The sequence below is a fragment of the Penicillium concentricum genome (assembly GCF_028827145.1).
Source record: "Penicillium concentricum strain IBT 3081 chromosome Unknown utg000002l_segment0_segment0, whole genome shotgun sequence".
NCBI classification, from domain to species: Eukaryota; Fungi; Ascomycota; class Eurotiomycetes; order Eurotiales; family Aspergillaceae; genus Penicillium; species Penicillium concentricum.
In genome coordinates this window covers 2,112,132-2,135,246 of record NW_026622755.1, presented here as the reverse complement: position 1 = coordinate 2,135,246, position 23,115 = coordinate 2,112,132, and the positions used below count along the sequence as shown (strand labels likewise).

Below are 23,115 nucleotides of genomic sequence, written 5' to 3'. Positions count from 1 at the left end.
CGTTCTACACGTTAGATATATATCTTGGGTATTGATAAACTCACCCCCCGGCCTGATTTCAGGCCAAAAATCACATGACACCTGGCAATATTATTTTCTGCCAGCTAAAGCTGTATGTTTGAATTTTGATTTACGTAGTAAAAAATGCATGTTTATTACTAAAAGAAGATACTTAGGTTCACCTTAATAAAGCGGTAGTGACAGTGGTAGTGGAACTAGTAAAGGCGAAGGATAGACGAAGTATAAAGGAGAGAGGAAGCAGGTATTGATAGAGAGAAAGGTACATAGGTTGAAAGATATAAGAATCAAAATTGATTTTCATGAAGCTTTACTTTTTTACAAGAGGTACTTATTTTTGTTAAGGGTTCACATAGTAAGAGGAGGTATAGTGACTTCAAGATAAAAGCGGTAACTAGTTAAGGAAGGCGGTCTATAGGTGCCTGAAAGTCAAGGTAGGGGAGGGGGGTGAGAATAGCCAAAAGGGGGGTGAGTTTATCAATACCCTATATCTTAGCTGCACAATAAGGTTGCATCATGGACATGATACCGATTCGGCGAAGATTTGTTAGAATTGAGCAGGCAACACGTTATGAGACTTTATGTCCAAACAAGAAGATTGGGAGACCCTAGAACCCTTCGAAAAGAAGAAAAGTACAACACAGGAGCCAAACCCTTATTTGAGACCCAAGAACATGTCTAAGTCCCCACCTTAAGAAAATTTGCCATATTGACAACTAGGCTTCCAATATGGGCAAAGCTATTGTGTAAAAAAGACTGGACCATAATTCATTCTGTTTACTTAGACTTTGTTGCTATCATTTAACATCATGTCGTTCTTTCAAATAAGTAATGGGGTACCTAGGTGTGTGTGCGCGGTGATCCCCTTGAGACGGTCGCTTAATATTATTATTCGTCCTATTACATACGCCAAGACACTAGTACTAACTAATACATAGCAAAACACCTGCGGTCGTCCGTGCCAAGGTATTATACTAGGCGTATTGGAATTTAGCATCACGCCCTAATTTCCACAAAAGGCCGAGCATGTCCGAGCTTAAGGGGGGCTTTGGGGTTGATCGGAAGGTCATCGGAATTGATCCATATTATTTGTTTAAAAGGGCGCATTAGCCGGTAAGAGACTAAAAATAGAGAAAACCGGACGCAAAAAAACAGCAAGGATGCTTGATTTGATGATTCTAGCAATGATTATCTAGGATGTTTTCAGAGCCCTAGCGGTCAAATGTACGGAATAAGCTGATGCACAAACAAGTTCCAGCCATCGTGCCTTGAGTTGTAGTAAGACCTCCGCGCGGCTGAGTTAAGATTATTATGGAGTCCTTGAGGTGCTCGATAGTGCCAAGAATTGGGCACATGGTCTGTACTCCTACCTGGTAGGTACGTTTTAGGGCTGGTGATCTATCCGACCAATGAATGACTCGTTCAATGCTCGCTTGCATTGTGGTATATGATACAGCCATTTCCACTTCAAATTTTAGAGGCAAGCCTCAAGCGCTAGATAAGGTGTACGGAAAATTGAACTACTAAAAGTCAAGCTTGCTACTCCCGGACTACGAAGTAGTACTCCTTGAACAGGTAATATTACAGATTCTACGAACGCGTGTGGGTTATAATGACTAGCGTCTCGCAAAAGAGAGCGCCGATCGCACGCAAAAGCCCATACGGCCCGGCACGAAGACGTTATTATATGCCAATCACAACGGGGTATGGTGCCCCATAAGACGGTACTTCAAAGTTTCTATCCATTGGTATAGTAAATGTATTACAATCAAGGGTATGTATTACCATTTGGTTGACCAAAATTCCAAATTCATATCGGGGCTGGTAGCTCTACGGAACCATTCTTTTGGTATAAGAGAATATTGGCAGAGGTGTTCATTGGATTTCAACGGAAAAGTTTAATTGTATACTATGGGAAGACATATCTACAACTCGTTCTCAATTTCGATAATGCAACATATTCGTTCGACCAGGGAACGGCCGGTTCGTATAAAGTCAACCTATTATATGTCATCTCCGCAAACATCCTGTTTCTGTCAGCTGATATTCCAAGTAAAACTGAGAGAAGAGTGTCCAATACCTTTCGTCGTTTGGTGAAATCTGCATATAACCCTAACCAATAGTCACGATCCCGACAGTCGTCTAGGTGCCCACTACTTAGATTCATGTGACAGGAAGGTTTCTTTTCATCCATGATATAAGAAGGGGGACTAATCCAAGGCTATTATATGGTTATTAACGAGGCCGATATTTCAAGGATGCAAACGAGGCATGAAGGACATACCTTTGGAACTGGCCAGTCAGAGAAATGCACGAATTTGGCCTCTTTGAGAACTTTATCGGGATTCCAAGTTTCATTGCTATTCCCCAGATATTTCGAGTGATCATCGTTGCGGAATTCTCCAGTCAACATGGTGTAAGGACGGTGCGGCAAGATAAGCGCACTATCTCCGTAGAGATGATTCATAATCTCCATGTCATAATCTGTGCGACCTGCCGTGGCAATCGCTGTCATGATGCGATTGAATTCAAAATGAGAAGGCTGGATAAGTAGGAGTTGAGAGCTCATCACACGGTCATTGGGGTTAAGCCAGTAAGCTCGAGGTATAGCTAGAGGAAATGGAGGCATAAAAAATAATTCATCCATATGCTGGACCCTATCAGTAAAGTGAGGCAAGATATTCCTTGTTCTCGGGGAAACATACCTGGAGCATAGTGGCATCCGAATCGAGGCTCAGGACGCGATCGTATTGTGTTTGATTGAATGCGAGGAGTTTAGTGAAGCTCTCTGCCCATGTTGCTAGATTGGTATTAGATTTTGATTTGTTTTGGCAGGATATATGACAATATGAGAACGATTCTAAAAAGACGAATAGCACATACCGTCACCACTTGATCGACTTTGAATTTCGATGGGCACTAGCTTGACCTTGTATTCATCTCGAGCTTTGCGGAGAAGTCGACTTTCTGTCCCGTTGTCACTTTCGTCCCGCGAAAATTCCGATGGGTACATCATGACGCGATCAGCCTTGCTTTGCAAGCGATTCAGGGTTTCAAAGAGCATAACCGAGTTGCACAGATATGGCGTGTTGGTAACATATTGGGTGTAGGCAAAGCGAGACCAATCCAAGGCATCAGTAGGTTTCGGAGACTCGTGATGAAATTCGTAAAAAGATGTATTTGTACGCCCATTTGACAAGATGAGTAACGTCTCGGCTATAAAAAACAGGACAATGATGACGATTATAGCGCGCGCTGCCTTTGGCAAGTTTGGTAGCATGGTGAGCCCTGGAGGCCGGTAGAGGGGACGAACTTGTCGGTAGAGTTGAGGCTGGATCAAAGCCAATCCATGAAGATATCCGATTATAATATAGCTTAAATATATAATTCAAACAAAGAGATGTTAAAGAAACAGGAAGCAACGTGGTTACAGGCTGGCATCGAGATAGGCGCTGAGCTGTCAACGCTAATGTCGGCGCCAAGTCAGTCTAGGAATAGAACGGAGTAGATCCAATAGAAAAAAGGGACTTTACAGCGTACTATATAAAAGAGGCTAGAGGCTGAAATTTTGGCGGCCTTATGTTCGCTTATGCCCCCACTTGTTCGAGATATCTGACCCCCGATTCGCCAGTCAATCTCGGGTACATTTCGTTCAGAGTACTAGTAGTATTGTTCTTGTATGGTCCTTTTTCTTTACAAGCTAGTACAGCATGTATTATATAGATGTGATGGAGGTGCTTCCAACTACTCTGTACAGGGGTTCCAACTACAGGGGTTCCAACCCTGCAATTTCTGAAAATACGCAAATTCCCTCGTTTAGCCGCTGGATCTAACGTATGAGATACCGCCCCCTGTCGTTTGTTCCCTCTTTCTGATTTCAAATAATAAACAAACCCGGTGGAGTCGTCTTAAGTAGGCCTCGGAGTCTCACAGCATTGTCATTCCCCTGAGATTTCATTATTGTGTGCTTTTATACCGTCTCTTCCTCCAAGTCCTTTGGACTGCTTGTATATATTATATATGCATATGGAAGGAATTCCAACAAAATGGCCATAATGTTCAGCGTTCTTGTATTATTTGCCCTTCTGGGATTCACATCTGCGCAGCGCCCATGGGTTATGACATGGTCCCCCGAGAGCTACGGGCCCGACGGCCCCTGGAACGCCGTATTGGTGAAGATGGGTAGTGGCCGACAGGAGATTGCAATGTACGCAGGACGGTGGTGGGAGACTTATGTCTTCCTTTCCGACTACTGCTCAAATACCACGACTTCATCTGTCTGCTACGCCGAAGAAGCCGGTCTTTTCGATCCCCACATGTCATCAACCTGGGACAATACCAGCATCAAGTTGGACCCAACTGGTTATAGTTGGGAAGACCTAAACTTTTCGCCGACCAATGCGGTTCCCGTTTCTGGCAAAGCCAGACGTGCCCGAGAAACGATGGAATTATATGGAACAACTGTACCAGATGTCGACCTGATCAGCATCAGTCAAGGTTATCAAACCTATCCCGGTGGCCAAAGCTACCCCCTCCAAGTCGGTTACCTGTCGTTAGGCGCCCAAGACGTCAACCAAACATTTGATAAAATTGGAGCCACCATGATCACCAGCTGGTTATGGAACGGATCCGCGACGATTTCTTCTTACACATACGGGATGCATATCGGGTCTGCCCCGCTAGGCATTGCTGGCAGTCTGATGCTCGGTGGATATGATAAAAGTCGGGCTCTGGGGAAAGTTTCTGCCCAGCCTCATACAGGGAGCTCAGCACCAATTTCACTGCTCGACATCAGCCTAGGCGTTGCAGAGGGAGGCTCGCCATGGAAATATCCAAGCAAAGCTGGTTTACTGGCCCAAGGAAATTCATCCCTTGAGTCTGGCGTTAGTGTTCGCGCAAACGTTGTGGATCCCTACATTTATCTCCCCCAAAGCTCCTGCGATGCCATTGCCGCCGAATTACCAGTAACCCACAACGCAGATCTTGGTCTTTACTTCTGGAATACGGACGACCCTCAATACACGAAAATTGTGACATCTCCCAGCTATTTGGCATTCACCTTTGTCAAAGATAATACCAACACTCAGAACATCACTATCAAGGTGCCATTCGCGTTGCTCAATCTTACACTCGAAGCGCCTCTCGTCGAAAAACCCACACCGTACTTCCCCTGTTTTGGAACCGAGGGGACATACGCCCTGGGACGAGCTTTCTTCCAAGCTGCCTTCATTGGCGTGAATTATGGAGCTGGAATTGTTGGCATTGGAAACTGGTTTCTGGCCCAAGCCCCGGGCCCCGGATACTCCCAAACGAGCACCATCCCCATTGAAGAGAGCGCAACTGAGTTGTCGGGATCAGGTGATAGCTGGGAGGAGACCTGGGCATCACATTGGTCCCCGCTCACAGAGTCGAATAGTACTTCGGGTGGAGGCTCGAGTACTAAAACTACCAAAACGACTGAGCCCAGCCCTCAAAGTACATCTTCTGACAGTGGGGGTCTGTCTACGGGAGCCACGGCGGGCATCGGCGCTGGATGTGGTGCTGCTGGGCTTGTCGTAATTGCCCTGGTCGTGTGGTGGCTCATACGCCGTCGTCGACAAAAGAAAATGGCAGTTCCAGATGTCAGCGTCCAACAAAACTATATGCCTCCCACGACTTATTCCCAGTACTCCAACCAATCAGAGCGTGTTGATTGGGGCAAGCAAACATCCGTATTGGAGCTGGATAATAGCCGACCAAATCCGGGACCCTACGAGATGGGAAGTGGGCGATAATGTGTGGTTTGGGCGCTTGGTACAATGACGGCTTGACTGATGGGATCCCTTCTTTTCTGAGTCACATTTGCATTGCTATTTGCTTGTACACACCGATCTGTATACGAAACCCTTATGAATATAGCTTATATAATATTGCACGTCTTATAAATTACAAGCCCTGGAGGAAGAGTTCACAGGTGTAATTACTACTAATAGTTCGGTAAAATTGCTGCTTCCAGCCTTGGAAAATTTTAATAGATACCTTAGCCAATTTCTAATAGGCCGGGGTCCGGCCCGTAAGAAGCATACAATTTTCGTACTCGCTGCCATCTATGTTGGAAATCCTACCTACAACAATGTTATTTAGGCCATGGATAGACCCCAAGCTATCCATGGAAGGAATGGATCCATATTAGGTATGATGGTAGAATCTTAGTCTGGAGTAAAGTGACCGAAGAATCTAGGTTCTAAGATGTGAAAGGACTTTGAAGAACAAGGCTGCGATGGAAGCATGTGAAAATTCATTTGGCAGAAATTTGATGCCCACAATGAGAGGAAAGATCTCACAAAGTGGTATACAACATACTCTCTGAACAAACAGCCGTAATATAAAGCATGCACACTAGTACGTAAGATGTGTGCATATCAGCCTTGAGAAAAGTTACAGTGGATGGCCTTCTTACGCTCTCCACAGTCCAACGAAGAGTAAGAATGCAATGACCAGAACGTGGGAAATTCTCATCATTCTAGAATTACACCATTCAAAGTCTAGAGGTGATAGTAGCAAGTCGCGAGAAAAAATCATAATCGACCCGCCGAAGCCTTTCTATTCAAGCCGTAGAGGCAATATGTCATGGTCTATTGACACGATATCCAAGAAAAACAGTGATGCAGATGCTCCCCTGTCTGAGATATGTCGGAAACAAAATTACAATGCAAAACACCGAGCGAACCTCATCACGCTGGGTTTGAGAAATGTAAACAAGAGAAAACACCGAGACCCAAACGATAAAAGAGGTATAGAGCACAAAAGGAAATCGAAAATCGCTAACATGCACAAGAACATCACATATTGAGCAAGCTCATTTGCCGACGCATAGGATTGGGCGACAGAGCATCCCCATCTTCACTGGGACCGATGCCACTATCTGTCCCAGCGAGTGTGTTGTCCATATCGATGTCCCACTGTTCGTCTTCATTGGGATCGCTGTTCAAATCTGCGTCGGCATCGGTATCGCCGCCGTCCCAGCCCTTCTGGACCGCGCCGCGCGTGTTCCACCGCAGAGCACGCTGTACGCTGGTGAACCATTCGTTGTTGTTGGCAACGACTGTCGGGAATGGGTACTGGCTAGCTTCGACAGTGACATAGTCGCCTTGGCGCAGTTCGACGCGGCCTTTACCGTCAAAGGAGCAGTAAGCGGTGGATCGGGAGGATTTAGGAACTGCAATACGGAGGAGGTGGGAGTCGGAGAGGACCATTGGGCGGAAGGAGAGGGTGTGTGGGCATATTGGGGTGAGGAGGATGCCCGGGATGGATGGGTGCATAAGAGAACCGCCGGCGGAGAGAGAGTATGCCGTGGAGCCAGTCGGCGTGGAGAAGATACATCCATCCGCTTGGACGACTGTTAGCAGGTCGTCGTCGGCATAGAGCTCTAGGTTCGAGACATAGGGGGACGGGCCGCGGTCGATGACGAGCTCATTCAATACTTCGAATTGCTCGCCCTCCTCGACAGCACCCATCTCTGCTCCCTTGCTGCGGTCTTTCCGATAAACGGTACATGTGAACCGCATGCGCAAATTGACGCGCATGCCCACCTCGCCCATAACGGCATTAAGCTGTGATTTGTAGTCGGAAAACTCAAAATTTGTGAGGAAGCCCAGGCTGCCTAGCGAAAAGCAGAGCACGGGCGGAACCACGCGCTGAAAGAGCCAAGATGTGAAAAGAACGGTGCCATCACCACCGAGGGTCAGCACCAAGTCGAACTTGTCCGGTGATGTCCAGCACAGGTCCGGTGTCCAAAAATGTAACATCTGCGCAAACATCGGGTCTTTTTGCAATAGCCCCGGAGCATCAAATCGTTTCGAATTTCGCAGCTTCGCATCTACATAGACGTTGATTCCTAATTCATTCCCGTATCTTGGGGTCGAAAGCAGCCACTCAGCGACTTCCCGAGTCAAGTGCACCAGGCTGTTATCACGCGCCTTGGTGACAATCATAACATTTCGCACCGCCCGTTTGATAGGTCGTCGCTGTAATTGCTTCGACACTTCACGAACTCCAGTTGCCGTCTGAACTAGTCGCGAATGTGACAGCCACTCGTCGTCGGCGATTTCCTCCAACACCTTTTTTATGTTGACGGCATCATCGAAGCGTTGGTGGAAATAACATGGCGATTGCAATATTAGACGTGCTGTGGCAGGAGATCGATCGAGATACCCGCTCAATTGAAGATTTGATAGCGCGGTAGAGAGATTGTGGGAGGAATCATTGCTCCCCCGCCGTTGTAGGTCGGAAGGCGGGGAAGCCTGGATGGATTTATTGGGCATACTCGAGGGATTCGTCGATATATTGGTATTATTGCTGAGTATCGAAGCCCGGGAGGCCAGCGCTTTCAAAATTGTCTGTCGCGGTATACAGTCGGTCGACAACGCTTTCTTCGATCGGCGATTAATCGACTTCCGGCGAAATGACCGTAACTTCGAGGAAGGTAGCGACGAGCCTACGGCCTCCTCTTGGGCCGGTTCGGAGATTTTTGTAGGCAGCGCGCTAGTGATTCCTCGAGGGAGACCTGGGCGATTGTCCTGGGTCGAGGGTTCTATGTTGAGCGCATTATCGCGGAGGAGCGCCGCGGTTGCTGGGGGCGGGGCTTTGGATAGAGAGGGGGTTTGCGTTGTAGATAGACTCGAGAATGTGTCAGACCGGAGATGATCACGGCTGGACGCCATCGGCTTTGGCGGCAGGTAAATAAGACGTGTAATCAGGAAAAGAGCTCGGATGTAACGGGGATTGCGGATCCGAAGTCTTGAGATGTTGTGTCCCCAGTCGTGGACCCAGTCCTGGAGTTGATATTGATTCTAGCGTATTCCACGACCTTTTTTGGGGGTTTTCTCTCTTTTTCGATTTGTTAATTTTTTTATATTTTAATATGTCGACAAGGATGTCGACAAGGATGCGGATAAACTCGAGAGAAGCAGTGTTGGAGGTAAAGATTGACAATTGGCAAGGATAACATCCCCAAAAAAAGGGAATTCCTCCAGGGCTTTTCAGGTCCACGGACCTCGACAATCCACTAGGCGATTTATTTAGATTGGTTTCTGACTTTGGCGAGATTCCCCAGAAATATCTATAATTGGTGAGTCTGACTGGTCATCACCAAATGCGTACACTCGCGCAGTGCGCTCAGATAAATGACGTTTACACTGTGTTATCTGACATTAGAGGATCGTATGTAGATTGCTTAGAGGTAATAGGTGTTTGGGATTTCTTTTTTAATATTTCATTCTGTTACTTTGTGTAGTCTTTATCAGAATGTTAGAACATGTATCCCCTTCCAACCCTGATTCGAAGTGGGCCATCATTCTAGCGCCTACTAGTCTGTAGTTTCAACTGTCCAGCGCTAAATCACTTGGCAAGATCGGGCGACCAAAACGTTCAATATCAAAAGCTGACGGGGGTCGTTCGGAATCCAACATTTGAGGGAAACCCGAAAACAAGCCTCACACGCAGCAAGACTGTCGCTTGTGGCAGCTGAATGAAGCGTGTTGTACATGCAGTGGCAGTCAGGTGACGGTGCCTTAACCGGGTGTGGTACTCGATCAACTATTCTGTGGCACCGTCGTATCCCTAGTCGAGGGGAGGGAGATATAGCGAGTGCTTCAGAGAAGCCATGTGCCCAGGAGAAGGGGCCCAGGGGATGACCAACCGACCTATTATATTTCATCGCGTCTCGCTAACTCTCCGCAGATTTGCCGTGGGCGTAGTCCGCCTCAGATAGAGTCCAGCTTGTAGGCGTAGTCGCTGTAGACCCGGTCCTCCACGGTCTCCCGGATGAAACCATTCAAACTGGCGCTGGCCGTTCCTTCGCCCATAGTAACATCGCCATCGGCGCTTGTCACACCCTGGCAAATGGAGAGCGCGCGCTCACGGACAAGTTCCCAGGTATCAAACTCAAACCGACCCTCGCTCTCGTTGAGCAAAAGGTGGTTCTTCGAGGAGAAGGCAAAAACATGGAGGGACACAGCAGCCTTGGCGGCGGTCGGGGAGGGGTCCCGCACAATATCACCAGACTTGGTTACACCGAGGAGGGTCGCGGAGAAGGTCATCGACAGAGGAACGGAGGCGGATACCATAGCGAGCAAGGCAGCATGGAGGAGAGCCGGGAGGATAGTAAGGTACTAGATAGAGATCAGTCTAACAGTTCCACAATAGTGCAGAGTGAAGGGAGGTTTTGAAATACTCACAGAGTCACCGCGTTCCACATTCTCTCCTCCAACAATAGCCAGGGTGATGACTACGCCGCGACGGGGGAAGCCCTTCTCCCGTCCGAGGACGATTTTCCCTAGCACAGACCGCAGGATTCCTTCGGCATATCTTTCACCAACGCCAGCAGTTGTCGTACCAGGTTTGACAAAGACCTCCACGGTGGCTTCTTCGGGTTTCAATGCGTCACGGCGTGCTGGGAGCTCAATGGGCGCGTTGACTGCGCCCAGAATGCTGTAACCGGTGGCTGGGCATTTGTATGACGCTGAGCCGTCGGCACGGTTTAATTGTGAGAGGGATGCTATGGGGCCGACCATATTCGCGATAGAAAGATCTAAAATCGGGAAGCTTCCAAAGGTGTGTTGGAGCAAAGTCGCAAAGTTGCGATTTTTCATGTGCGGGCCGCTCCTTGATTGGCCGCCTTTACTGGGCTTGTACTAGGTACTTTGTTTGTCGCCCATCCATCATATACTTCTGTGGTATCTACTACAAGCTGTTAGAATATTGGAACATTTAGAACTTTCCTTTTACTATATTTACCTATATTACCTATCTACTATTGTGCATAGGTATAATCACTGATCTTCTTTGGCTTTACAGGCAACGTCCACTGACCGTGACTGGACGAGAGTGTCTTATCTGATTCGCTACCGATTCCCAGTAGACGTGTCAGTCCCAAGATGCCGAGCTCTTGGAATGCGGCCTATTTAATTAACCGAGGATTGGCAAGGCGGCTGTGCTCATACAGGATGCAAGCTTCGAACCGACTTTAGAGCACTTCTGTCACCTCCGTTATCTGGTAGTACTCGGCTCGTTACCCCCTAGGGATTCCAAAGTACGAGAGGGTATGGGATTCTGTTAAGCCCGTCAGCCTTAACCCAGAAATAGCACGCCACCGACTGCCTAAAAGCCAAGTTGTGGCTTCAACCCCGGACTGCAAGGTCCAATCCCAATGCAAGGAGCTTGGTCCCATGATCTAACTGGATTACAGACCAGGATATTTGGAAACTCCGCCAGAGCCCAGAGGAGCCAAGAATTTCCGACAGTAAGTCGCCCCAATGACATCGCAGCTTCACGATGTAATCAGGGCTGCCCCTCACAGCTTAGATTCCCTCTTCTGGTAGAAAGCATGTGCCCTGTTCTTATGTACATGGTTACCTGTCGCACATAAATTCCGTTTCTAGATCATTCTTCCTTGCTACTTCCACCTCCCCCACCTAGTGCGAACATACTTTTGTCCTACTTTCAAGGTTGACGGGTATTCGGGGAATCTAAAGGCCATCTGACTTATTTCCACTTTCTTTTCCCCACAATCTTATTGAATGGGCGTAGAGATAACCCCCGATGTCGAGGAATCGACAGAGCCTCCTATATGTCCTTTCACGGAAACCAATCCCCAACCCAATGTGACAAACGGTACTAAGCCCTGCGCTACTGACAACCCTATCTCGCACACCGATCATACTGCGTCCTTGGACCAACCAAGTAAAGAAGGGCCTGATCAAAACGCCCATCTCATAGAACCTTCTGAACTCGCATCCCTCCTCCACACAGATCTCCAGTGAGTTAGTGGTTTGGTGTACCCTAAAATAGTCAAGCATCCTTATTAACCCACGCTTTAGAGATGGACTCTCTAGCACCGAAGCGGCCTCCCGCCTCCAGCGCGATGGTCCGAATACCGTGCGTGAAATGGAGGGTGTCTCCATCTGGGGGATACTGCTAAGGCAGGTGTCTAACAGTCTTACGTTAGTATGTTCAACCACATCTATCAATGCCAACAAAACATAGCTGACACAATTCAAGGTTCTCTTGATCACCATGGCCCTATCCTTTGGAATTGATGATTATATTGAGGGAGGTGTCATCACCGCAGTGATTGTTTTGAATATAGTTGTGGGGTGAGTATTTCAGAACATCTTTCCTCCACTACTTGGGCTAATATTCTTTTTTTCTTCTAGCTTCGTGCAAGACTATCGTGCTGAAAAGACAATCATGTCGCTGCATCGTCTCTCCGCCCCAATATGCAAGGCCATCCGAGAGGGCCGCATTGCCTCTGTCAAGGCGGAGTCGCTGGTTGTTGGCGACATAGTCCAGCTAGCAGTTGGGGATATTGTCCCTGCCGATCTACGCTTGTTTGATGGCATGAATGCTTCAATGGATGAAGCACTTCTCACGGGCGAATCCCTCCCCATTCTCAAAACCCCTCATGTAACCCTGTCATCGCCTGATATCCCTATCGGCGATCGAACCAACATGGCCTATTCTGGCTGCAGCACTACACAAGGTCGTGCAATGGGAATAGTCACCGCAACAGGAATGAATACAGAGGTCGGGAAAATTGCACAACTACTCCAGACACAGCCTGATCTTGGTGACTCGAGCCGTCTTGTTAAGGCGGGAAAACGGACCAAGGCATTTTTCATGAACGTGTTGGGATTGATTGGTACGCCATTGCAAGTGAAGTTGAGCAAATTTGCACTCTTGCTTTTTGGACTGGCAATTCTGCTCGCCATTATTGTCTTTTCGGTCAATAAATGGGATGTTCAGGGCGAGGTGCTCATATATGGCATCTGTGTTGCCGTTGCTGTTATCCCAGAATCCTTGATTGCTGTCCTCACGATCACAATATCCGTGGGTACAAAAGCAATGGCCAAGGGAAATGTCATCGTCCGAAAACTTCAATGTCTCGAGGCAGTCGGCGGCGTCACGAACATCTGTTCTGACAAGACAGGGACCTTGACCCAGGGAAAGATGGTAGCCCGCTCTGCATGGATCCCCGGTGCTGGAACTTTGACTGTGAGCCAGACTACAGATCCATTTGACCCGACCAGTGGTCTGGTCCAACTAGATGAGATTGATTGGAGCTCCAATCAACCCATCGAAGACAATCCTGCCCTTCATACCTTCCTACGAGCGCTTGCTCTCTGCAACCTTTCCGCTATCCACCATGAAAATAAAATATGGAGTGCTGTGGGTGAACCAACGGAAATTGCTCTTCACGTTCTGGCTATGCGCTTTGATTTCGGAAAAGACTCTGTGATGAAGAAAAGACAACTTCAATTGCACGCAGAGTATCCATTTGATTCCGCTATCAAGAAAATGACCGTTGTCTATGACAATTTACGGGATAGGATCAAAGAGGTGTACACCAAGGGTGCCCCGGAGACCATTATTCCGCATCTCAATATTGATGAAGCAGAAAAGCAAGTCATACGAGACACGGCCGATCGGATGGCGGGCGAAGGACTTCGCGTGCTATGCATCGCATATAAAACACCGCCAATCGACGATGAATCTCAAATATCCCCAAGGAGCGCTGCTGAATCAAACCTACGATTCGGAGGTCTTGTAGGACTATATGATCCCCCTCGAGTCGAATCAGCTGCAGCCGTACGCAGATGCCAAATGGCAGGGATCACGGTGCACATGCTCACTGGTGACCACATTAAGACAGCGACAGCAATTGCGTCGGAAGTAGGTATTCTTGACCGTGTCACGGCGCACATCAAATCTAGCAGACTGGTAATGGCTGCGGATGAATTCGACAAGTTGACCGATGCAGAAATTGACGCGATTGAGGAACTGCCTCTTGTCATCGCACGCTGTAGCCCTGCCACCAAGGTTCGGATGGTAGATGCGATGCATCGACGTCAGGCATTTTGTGTCATGACGGGAGACGGTGTTAATGACTCACCTGCTCTCAAAAGGGCTGATGTCGGTATTGCTATGGGCAAAAACGGTAGCGATGTTGCCAAGGAGGCTGCCGACATGGTTTTGACAGATGATAACTTCTCTTCTATTGTCAAAGCAGTAGAAGAGGGTAGACGACTTTTTGATAACATTCAGAAGGTAGACATATCCCCGTCAATATTTAATTGGATTTACTGACGTCGATTTTAGTTCCTCCTACATCTGCTCATTTCGAACATTGCGCAAGTCATCCTCCTCCTGATCGCACTTGCTTTTAAGGACAAGGGAGGTGACTCAGTTTTCCCATTGTCCCCACTGGAGATCTTATGGGCGAATCTTGTTACATCTTCATTCTTGGCTGTCGGTCTTGGACTTGAAGAGGCCCAGCCAGATATCATGTACAGACCACCACACGACCTACGCGTAGGTGTTTTTACGCGTGAGCTCATCGTGGATAAAATGATATACGGAACTTTCATGGGAATCCTTTGCCTCGTCTCATTTGTCTGCGTGATATACGGCGCCGGGTCGGGAACGTCTTCTTTAGGCGATGGATGTAATCAGGAGTACAATCCAAGCTGCGACACAGTGTTCCGCGCTCGCGCCACTACATACGCGACACTCACCTTTCTCCTCCTTGTTACAGCGTGGGAGGTGAAACACTTTTCTCGTTCCCTATTCAACATGGATCCGATCAGGTATCCCAATACGTTCTCAGTCTTCCCCACCGTCTGGAACAATCGCTTCCTCTTCTGGGCAGTCATGGCTGGTTTTGTCATTGCTTTCCCGGTGATTTATCTCCCAGTTGTTAACCAAGTGGTCTTTAAGCATCATGCTATCACCTGGGAGTGGGGAGTGGTCTTTGGTTGTACATGTGTCTACCTGTTGTGCGTTGAGAGCTGGAAGGCAGTGAAGCGATCGTTCGGCATCGGAAGCGGAAAGACTGCAACTCTTACACTTGAGGATGCTGAGACGCGGGCAGGATTGGGCAATCTTACACCACTATCACTGAGTGCGAATGCGAGCGTGGAACTGAAGTGATTTGGAACATTTGTCTGACTGGTTCAACACCAAGTTGGCCATGAATTGCTACCTCCCAAGGCGTTCAACACGTTTTTTTTTTCGTTTTTTGTTATGTTTCCAGAATGAAATCATTTGATATATCAACTAGCATGAAATTTCCTTAGGGCTTAAGTATACTAGACAGGGCAAGAGATACGAAGGCTAACCCTAAAATGATCTGATTGGTCAGCACCATGTCGGTTCTTTGCGCCACCAAGCCGGGGTTGAGTTTAAAATCAGTGCAGTAAAGACCGTTATGAAGAATTTACGTTTATTTAACGTCAGTTTGCTTATGTCCTTGGTGTGTTTGAACAGAGGTTTGATTGATAATCGTCGCAATTGGTTTGGAACCGGTCCGGGCCGACAGGACAACAGTTGGAAGTAGAATTTAATGATAGGACGCGAGGCTTTCCTTGTGCGAAACGTAGGAGCATGGCTCGATTTATAATCAATAACAACCTTGAAAAGGAGGGGCGGGTGACAAGCTGAAAATTCACGCCTGTCTTATGAAGATACTACTAACAATGTTGAGTGGGAAATAGATCAACCTCACACGGGAATTCAAGGTGGGAACAAAAACGGTGGCTTTGTAGCCCTTTAAATCTCAACGTCTTATTCAGGGGGTCTCGGAAATATTGTAGACCAGCTTCTCGCCGCTGACCTTGTCCTCCTTGAGCAACTTCAGACCCTCAATCACACCCTTCAGCCCATGCTGACCGATCTTAGGGGGTGAACCTTGACCTTTCCTTGAGCAAGCAGATCCTCGGCAATGTGAATGAATTTTTCAGCGTGCGCCTTGTCTTCCGGCTTGGCGGGGAAGGGAATATCTCCGAAGGAGAACGCCTCGCCGATGGTGGTATAAGCCAGAGTAAAGCGGTCGTTCACATTGGCACGGTTAATTTTGATGCTCAACAGAGCGCTATACTCGCCGCCATCGGTGGAGATAGCATTGTCGCAGAACGCAGCACTGGACTCGAGCGAGATACAGTCGAATACGAGCTTCAGTTTGTTATCAGTGGCCTTGCGAATCTTAGCGGGGGCCTGGGCGTCCTTGTAGTCATAGACATCATCGGCGCCAAGGCTGCGGACCAAATCGAAGTTGCGCGGCGAGCAAGTGGTCAGGACCTTGTAGCCTGACAACTTGGCAAATTGGATGGCCAGGGTGCCGGTCGCGGTGGAGCCGCCGTAAATCAAAATCGGAGTCGCATCCTTGATAGGCTCAGTGGGCAGCGCAAGCTTCAGACTCTGGTACAGACCCTGGCCCACGGTGCTGATGCCCACTCCGAGGGTAGCGGCTTCCTGGAAGCTCATATTTTCGGGTATCTTCCACTGCACGTCCCCCTTGGCAACGATGTACTCGGCGAAAGCGCCATCTTCAGGCTGCACTGCATTGGCACCGTGCACGAATCCACACACGCGGTCACCCTTCTTGAATTGCTTTTTGACATCCTTGCCGACGGCTTCGACGGTGCCTGCATAGTCGCATCCGACGAGAACACCGGGAGGAGCAATGAAAGCAATATGCTTCCAGTCGGTAGGGTTCAATCCCACACTGACGGTCTTGACGAGAAGGTAATCATCACGAAGTTTGGGGATGGGTCGATCTGTGACCAGACCTTCGGTCTTGGGCTGGGTGACGATAACTGCCTTCATTTTGAGTATGAATAAGAAGAAATGAATTGAGAAAGGGGAATATGGGTTAATATGGAGTTGTTAAATAGTTCTGATTACAAATTGGAGAAGTATGACGAAAGATCCCGAGGTCCACTTACCTTTTCTGGGATCGTCCCAAATATTGCACCGACTCCGTCTCAATCTACCCGCCTCTTAAGCCCTTTATGAACAGCGTTGCCCCTGGAATATTGTGTTTGATATTTCTTCGGGCCACATAAGAATACACACAGCTTTGATCACGGGAATGCCCATGGCATTGGGCATCTTTCGATTCACTCTGACAGGCCTCAATCGATAATCCTTCTGCCTACTCTGGGCCTTTAGTCTCTTGGCCAATTTTCAATATTGCACATCAGGGATCATTGACACAGTCGTGCCAAGATTTTGACCAATTTAAACTAGAGATATTGCGTCCACCATTCACATGGAAGGACTATCGTGGCTTTTGGTCGCAATTTTGTGGAAAAGACATGACTGCATATCTTCCATACTCCTAGGTCACAGGTCTATTCTTGACTGAGGAATGGTCAACTTTCCAAAATCAACAGTTGCACCCACAGTGACATATTCAACGAGGCTTGCCTGTCAAAATTGGTGTATAATGCAATGCACAAGAAATATAGTGCCAAGAAACACCGGAAATATGCGCACACGAGACTGACATCTGATATCAGATTCCGTTTACTACATAATCTATACCGGGCTCTTCTTGATGTAGGGACTTAAGGAGGCACACTACTCATAAAGGCCATAATATCTTTCAATCCACCGATATTTCTATGTTTCTCTTGCAAGGAATGTCTGACATGCTAATACGAAGTATATCAGGTATAAATGTTCCCCGCCTAGCTGACGCAAGGGGTAACAGCCAAGACTGGGAACAAAACCAGATTTCAATTTCGAGAATAATTGTCAGACGTATATCTTGTTATTCGAGTCCAAACCAACTTATTTGACCTCCTTTGGCCTTTTGACCTAGGGCTGTTCAAAACAAGGTGTCATCCCGAAACGGCATATCGCGGGGTCTAGTCGGTTAGTGCTTATCGGCATACCCCTCCACAGAACTTCCTCCCAAACTCATCTTTTGATTTCAACCAGAATACCATTAGCCATGAAGGTGCTTTGTCTCCACGGGAAGGGGACCAGTGGCTCTATCTTCCGCTCTCAGATTTGTTAGCTTCCCAGTCCGCGGGTCTTTCCAGATAACTAATCTCACTTCATAGCCTCATTTCGCGCTAAACTTCCCAACGACATACAATTTGATTTTCTTGATGGCCCATTTAAGAGTGATGCCGCTGCAGGCGTAGATATCTTCTACGGTCCGCCTTATTATTCCTTTTGGGAACAGGATGGCGTCGACTCGGTCCGAGCCACCTACAACTGGCTGACTGAGCATATCGCCAAAAATGGCCCATACGATCTCGCACTGATGTTCTCGCAAGGCTGCGTTTTGGGCTCTAGTGCTCTCCTATTCCATCAAGAAGAGACGCCCCATCTCCCGCCACCGTTCAAAGCGGCTATTTTTGTCTGCGGTGGCGCCTCCTTGAGTGTTCTCGAGGAGATGGGCTTCCATGTTTCTGCCGAGGCGCGCGAGCGTGATCTTGCATCCCGGTCTGCGCTAGCTCTACAAGCCAACTCGTCGGCGCTCTTGGCCCAGGGTGCGGATCGGTGGACTGGTCTCAAGACTCTAGACGGCGGGCTGTCGGAGGCCGAATTGCGGGATGAGATCACTAGCCCCTACCGTATCAATGTTCCCACGGTACATATTTACGGCTCGAAGGATCCTCGATGGGCGGCTGGTGTGCACCTCTCTGGTATATGCGAACCAACGAAACGTCGCACCTACGATCACGGTGGTGGACATGAGATTCCTAGGACAGCTGCCGTGAGCAACTCGATCGCGGAACTTTTCCAGTGGGTTGTTGCACAGAGTGATTCAAATTGAACATTAATTTATTTCATGTCCTGTCACATGGCTTTGTTTTGTGCCTTTTCTTTTCCTTCTGATGCTTGGGATAGATATATACACGGAGAGAAAATATGAAGTTCGGGCCTGGCAAAAAAATGTATTCAACAGAAAGCACGACCTTTGACCAGAAGAACTTGAGCTCCCGGACCCCGTAGCAATGACTATATTTTCCAAATATTGGGGATCGGGAGAAAATACTAATTTAGCGCCTGCATAATCTAGAACACTGGAGCGGCGAGACCCGATATTTTGATCCACTTATTGTCTTGGTGTTCACGACAATATCATTGCTTGACTTCACGCTAAAATTCACCATTCACTCCATGTCCAAAAAGATAAACTCTATCGGCAATGGTTAGCCCTAAGCCACACTAGTAGATTGTTTCAGGCGCACTTTTTCAAAATTTGACCTCAACTGAATAATTGCTAATAATCATGTGGGATGAAATGCTCAAGCTCACGCGGGCTGAGGATTCCGAGGAATTCAAGTTATTCGAGGCCCTTGTCAATGGAGAAGTTGCGACTGGTGATGCAGTACAATGGGTCATAAACAGGACAATGGACAGACTGGAGAGTTATGGCCCAGGAGGAACCATCGAGAAGGCCGACGAAATAACATTCATAGCTATCCTTGAATTGGCTATGCAAATCGATACAACTCAGTATGGTCCATTGGTTGAGTTTCTGGGAGAATTAAAGCTATACAACGCCGTCGATTCATCGACAGGGTTGATCCTAAAAACACAGGATGGAAGCAGAGTATGGTCGCATCTACCATCCCTGACTTTCTGGGCCCGCGAGATATGGAATGATCGGATGACACGTAAGCGACATCGCGTTCTGTATTTTCTTCTGTAGCGCTAATCAATCCTCAGACCTCTGTGATCCCGAGATGGAGCCCGATCAGCAGATCAGATGGGCAAAGCTCAATATCTTTCTCGCGCAATTGACGCAAGCTGCAGATGTGCAATACAATTCTTCGTTGCAAGCCTGGATCAGCGATGCTATGGATGTTTCTCACATGGGACTCTGTGGACTTCGCCATGTATTCGAAGAGGGCATTCCTTCCGAACAGATTGTCTCTACAGCTGGTCTGCTCAGCGTGTGCTACTGGCTAATTTGTGCCGGTGATAGACTGTGGGAAAATGTACTCAACGGCCGCAAATACAACAAATATGATGGTCGACCGGGCGAACTATATTTCAATCGCGGTTGGAAGGGCTTTGAACGGGAAAGATGGGGTGTATGGGTGCAAGGCCTTCGTGACGCGAAGGCTGTCTGTGCACCTAGCCAGGAACTCGTGGAAGACTTGATAGACCGTGCTCTGTCCAAAATAGACGGTGTAATGAACAATGAAATATCTTCCAGCTAAGCTCTTTCGATGCTGCAAAACAGAATAGAGGCGCGTGAGTGTTGGAATGCATGGTTGAGGGCCAGTGAATAAATCATCTACAAGCCACCACTCTGGTATCGCAATAATGTGTACATTAGTCTACTGATCAAAAACATATATTTGATCTATATTTAGGTCCCATTCTTTAAACCGCACAGAGGATATTGATTTAGAGCTCAACTCAAATTGTGCACATGGAAAGATAACGCCAAACCCACAGAGCCTCAACTATATAACATATCTATAAACATAAATCACCTACCATGAGAATGTCTCTTCAAACAGATCAACCGTTTTCTCCCCTTGTATATTCCTGACAGCCTCGCGCACACTATCGCCTAGGCCACCAGGACCGCAGACGCTAACCGCCATCGCACCGATTTGCTCTGCTTTTTCTTTTTCTAGCACGGATTTTATACAAGGCTTGCCGTGGTGGATACCGACCGGTACATTGGGCGGAGCGCATTGCATCCACGGCGAATCTGGTTGTGGTATGTATTCCTCGATTGTGTCCTTATGTGCTGTGATATGGAGGCTGATGGAGAGGAGAAGCCGAGGAAATTGGAAGTATGAGTGCCCGTTCGCGTTTATTGGACCGATTAGGGACTCGTGGCCTAGTATATCGGCCATGAATGTTTGAATCCAAGTGAGATGGTCTTTCCGTATGTTAGTGGTCAATTATCTGTAACCAGTGGGGCGATCGTACCTAGACTGCGGACGATCCAGACCAGATGCACCTTGCGAGTAGCTGTTTTTTGCTCGGTGAAAGTGGAGACAACCTCGTTTAAATATGACATTGGGTGGGTAATGCCGATTCCCCCAGCTATCAACAATAGAGTACCATATGAAGCGAGAGAATGTATACCACCTGTGAGATGTTAGCAAGTATGTTTAGAATCATCAACGATCAATGTTCAAGGTACAAGATACGTACCAAATGGCCCCTCTGCCAACGCCATCGCCTGAATGCGTCCCTCAGGCGAGTCTTCTGCCTTCTGAAGTAACCTTTTCGTGAATCCGTCTTGGCCCTTGATCAAGACGGACATAGTTGTAGTCGGCGAGTCGCCAATGAGCGCCTTCAAAGAGTCACCCGAGCCGCGCTTTTCGTTCATATTCAACGAATCCGATGTCGACGACCACGCAACCGTGAAGGGATGTGATGTCCACAAGCCCAGACACGGCATGTAGAGGTACATATACTGGCCAGGATGAAAGCGCCATGCCCGAGCCACGGCCACGTCAACGCGAGCAACAGATCCAGGCAGAATCTCGACTGTGGCAGTTGTAGGTCTTGAACTAAGGTTTCTCCAAAGTAATATTCCAAGTCGACCTGCACGATCGAGACCCCACAGGATCAAAGTGCCAAGAAGCACACGCTGTTGCAATAGATTTTGTAGGTGATACCAAAGCGCCACGAAGGAGAATATGGCTAGGGCTATGTGCAGGTGAAGGAATAGTTCGTAAAATGCATGTCGGGCCGGCGACAGAGATTGAATAAAAATGAAAAGGAATCCAAGGATGGCCTACGGATATATATGTTAGATGGCCATCTGAAGTGCCTTTGGACTGCATCACATACCAGAAGGCCACATAGATAAAGCTTTTGTTGCCACATAGCATACAGAATATAGTCTGTACCATCTAAGTGTGATAGCCCGATGTTAGTGCATGATTGCAGCATATATGCCCAAGGCCACTCACAAACATAAGCCTTGCTAGCGAGCACGGCGCTCATGTGAATGACCGCATTAGCTGTAATTACACGTCCCACCCAACGATGCATGAAATTGAACGTATCGAAGGAGATACCCAATAGCTGGACCAACGGATTGTTCCGCCCTGCGCCTAGGACCAAGCCGGGCGTATTCATGACTGCCAGATGGCCTGCAGAGAATTTGAGCTGGAACATCTTCTCGGTATAGTCACTGACCCACCAATCGACCGTCACAATAATGAAGATGATGTTCAAGCTGAGATAGATCAACAGGCAAATCACTTCCAGCCGTAGCGGTAGAGACCCCATATGAAGCCTAAACACGCGGAACTCACGGCTGTGGCGATTGCCCCATATTGGAGCATATAGCAAATGCTTTTTCAAGGCCGCATTGAAGCGATTTGTCCGGGACAGCTGCGTCTGGTCGGTTCCTTGCCGTGCCGCCTTTGATCGCCGACGATGTCGGATGCGAATGACGGTTTTCCAGACAAATAAAATTGTTATCAGCCCGGCGACAACGAACAGGGGGACCGCAATCGCCGGGTTCATAGGCGGCTCCCCCGGGCCATTTCCTTTGAGTTCGACGCCCATTGTGCCATCCAGAGAGGCAAGGGGAGCTAAAGCTGCAGGTCCACTAGGTACGGAGACCGTCAACCAGAATCGAACCTAGATTTCTTCAACCCTCCAAGGACTTTTAAAACCGGGAAAGGGTGAGAATACAATTGCTTGGATGGAATAATGTTATTAAAGATTCCGTGGTCGCGTGGAAAGAAAAGTAAGTTCTGAACGTGCATCATTGGCGTTGTATTAATTTCTAGATCAGCCATAGATACATGCCGTCATTGACCGCTGCAGGTCCCGCAAGTTTATTTTCGCCTCACGTTGACATGGCAAGCGTTGGAGACATTTGTGTCTCACATGGTTGCAACGTCGAGCGAAATAGATCTTGGCATACTAAGATTATTTTGGACGTGATGCGCTCGGTGGTGAGTTCCAAATCACCGGGATATCCTGTCATGACCAAATCGGAGGTCATGTGGATAATGTGGCGGACTGTGCCATCTTTTCAGGGCTTCGGGGTCCTGAACAGAGAAGTAAGAGAGTCTAGACGTAGCCGTTCGGGCAACCCGAAAACGGAATGTTGCCTATCACTCTCATTCTTCGTCCCCCATTCGGAATAAGAAGAGAGATAATTAAAAATTAACCCCTTGATCGTTTTGGTTCCTGGATATCAATTTTGCTATTTAGATTGTGAAAACTCTTGATATCAAGACGCTTAACGTGGAATCGGACCTCGGATACTCGGTTCAATGGGATGCAACTGCAACGTTAGAGACAATGGTGAAGTTCGAAGTGGAA

At 47.9% G+C, this 23,115-nt stretch overlaps 9 protein-coding genes across 9 annotated transcripts; 4 read left to right on the top strand and 5 right to left on the bottom strand.

Annotated features, from left to right (window-relative positions):
• Positions 1–2,021: 2,021 nt before the first annotated feature.
• N7517_004374 (uncharacterized protein) lies at positions 2,022–3,298 on the bottom strand (the record flags this gene model as incomplete). The annotated part of the gene is made up of 5 exons (XM_056722104.1): positions 2,022–2,045; positions 2,099–2,239; positions 2,303–2,668; positions 2,724–2,818; positions 2,902–3,298. The coding sequence occupies 5 exons, from the start codon at positions 3,296–3,298 to the stop codon at positions 2,022–2,024; spliced, it is 1,023 nt and encodes a 340-aa protein (XP_056578354.1).
• Positions 3,299–4,073: 775 nt separating this feature from the next.
• Positions 4,074–5,792, top strand: N7517_004373 (Peptidase aspartic; the record flags this gene model as incomplete). Its single annotated transcript, XM_056722103.1, has 1 exon — positions 4,074–5,792. The coding sequence occupies one exon, from the start codon at positions 4,074–4,076 to the stop codon at positions 5,790–5,792; it is 1,719 nt and encodes a 572-aa protein (XP_056578353.1).
• Positions 5,793–6,839: 1,047 nt separating this feature from the next.
• Positions 6,840–8,720, bottom strand: N7517_004372 (putative NAD+ kinase Utr1; the record flags this gene model as incomplete). The annotated part of the gene is made up of 1 exon (XM_056722102.1): positions 6,840–8,720. The coding sequence occupies one exon, from the start codon at positions 8,718–8,720 to the stop codon at positions 6,840–6,842; it is 1,881 nt and encodes a 626-aa protein (XP_056578352.1).
• Positions 8,721–9,761: 1,041 nt separating this feature from the next.
• N7517_004371 (putative exosome complex subunit Rrp46) lies at positions 9,762–10,649 on the bottom strand (the record flags this gene model as incomplete). Its single annotated transcript, XM_056722101.1, has 2 exons — positions 9,762–10,169; positions 10,236–10,649. 2 exons carry the CDS (start codon positions 10,647–10,649, stop codon positions 9,762–9,764), a joined length of 822 nt encoding a protein of 273 aa, XP_056578351.1.
• A 927-nt stretch (positions 10,650–11,576) lies between these two features.
• On the top strand, positions 11,577–14,985 carry N7517_004370 (putative potassium/sodium P-type ATPase; the record flags this gene model as incomplete). Its single annotated transcript, XM_056722100.1, has 5 exons — positions 11,577–11,815; positions 11,877–12,003; positions 12,058–12,152; positions 12,213–14,103; positions 14,155–14,985. The coding sequence occupies 5 exons, from the start codon at positions 11,577–11,579 to the stop codon at positions 14,983–14,985; spliced, it is 3,183 nt and encodes a 1,060-aa protein (XP_056578350.1).
• Positions 14,986–15,708: 723 nt separating this feature from the next.
• N7517_004369 (zinc-binding alcohol dehydrogenase family protein) lies at positions 15,709–16,659 on the bottom strand (the record flags this gene model as incomplete). Its single annotated transcript, XM_056722099.1, has 1 exon — positions 15,709–16,659. The coding sequence occupies one exon, from the start codon at positions 16,657–16,659 to the stop codon at positions 15,709–15,711; it is 951 nt and encodes a 316-aa protein (XP_056578349.1).
• Positions 16,660–17,791: 1,132 nt separating this feature from the next.
• N7517_004368 (putative EF-hand calcium-binding domain protein) lies at positions 17,792–18,625 on the top strand (the record flags this gene model as incomplete). Its single annotated transcript, XM_056722098.1, has 2 exons — positions 17,792–17,852; positions 17,904–18,625. 2 exons carry the CDS (start codon positions 17,792–17,794, stop codon positions 18,623–18,625), a joined length of 783 nt encoding a protein of 260 aa, XP_056578348.1.
• A 459-nt stretch (positions 18,626–19,084) lies between these two features.
• Positions 19,085–20,021, top strand: N7517_004367 (DUF3632 domain-containing protein; the record flags this gene model as incomplete). The annotated part of the gene is made up of 2 exons (XM_056722097.1): positions 19,085–19,472; positions 19,525–20,021. The coding sequence occupies 2 exons, from the start codon at positions 19,085–19,087 to the stop codon at positions 20,019–20,021; spliced, it is 885 nt and encodes a 294-aa protein (XP_056578347.1).
• Positions 20,022–20,300: 279 nt separating this feature from the next.
• N7517_004366 (ferric reductase family protein) lies at positions 20,301–22,347 on the bottom strand (the record flags this gene model as incomplete). Its single annotated transcript, XM_056722096.1, has 5 exons — positions 20,301–20,698; positions 20,749–20,910; positions 20,977–21,565; positions 21,622–21,683; positions 21,744–22,347. 5 exons carry the CDS (start codon positions 22,345–22,347, stop codon positions 20,301–20,303), a joined length of 1,815 nt encoding a protein of 604 aa, XP_056578346.1.
• Positions 22,348–23,115: the final 768 nt, after the last annotated feature.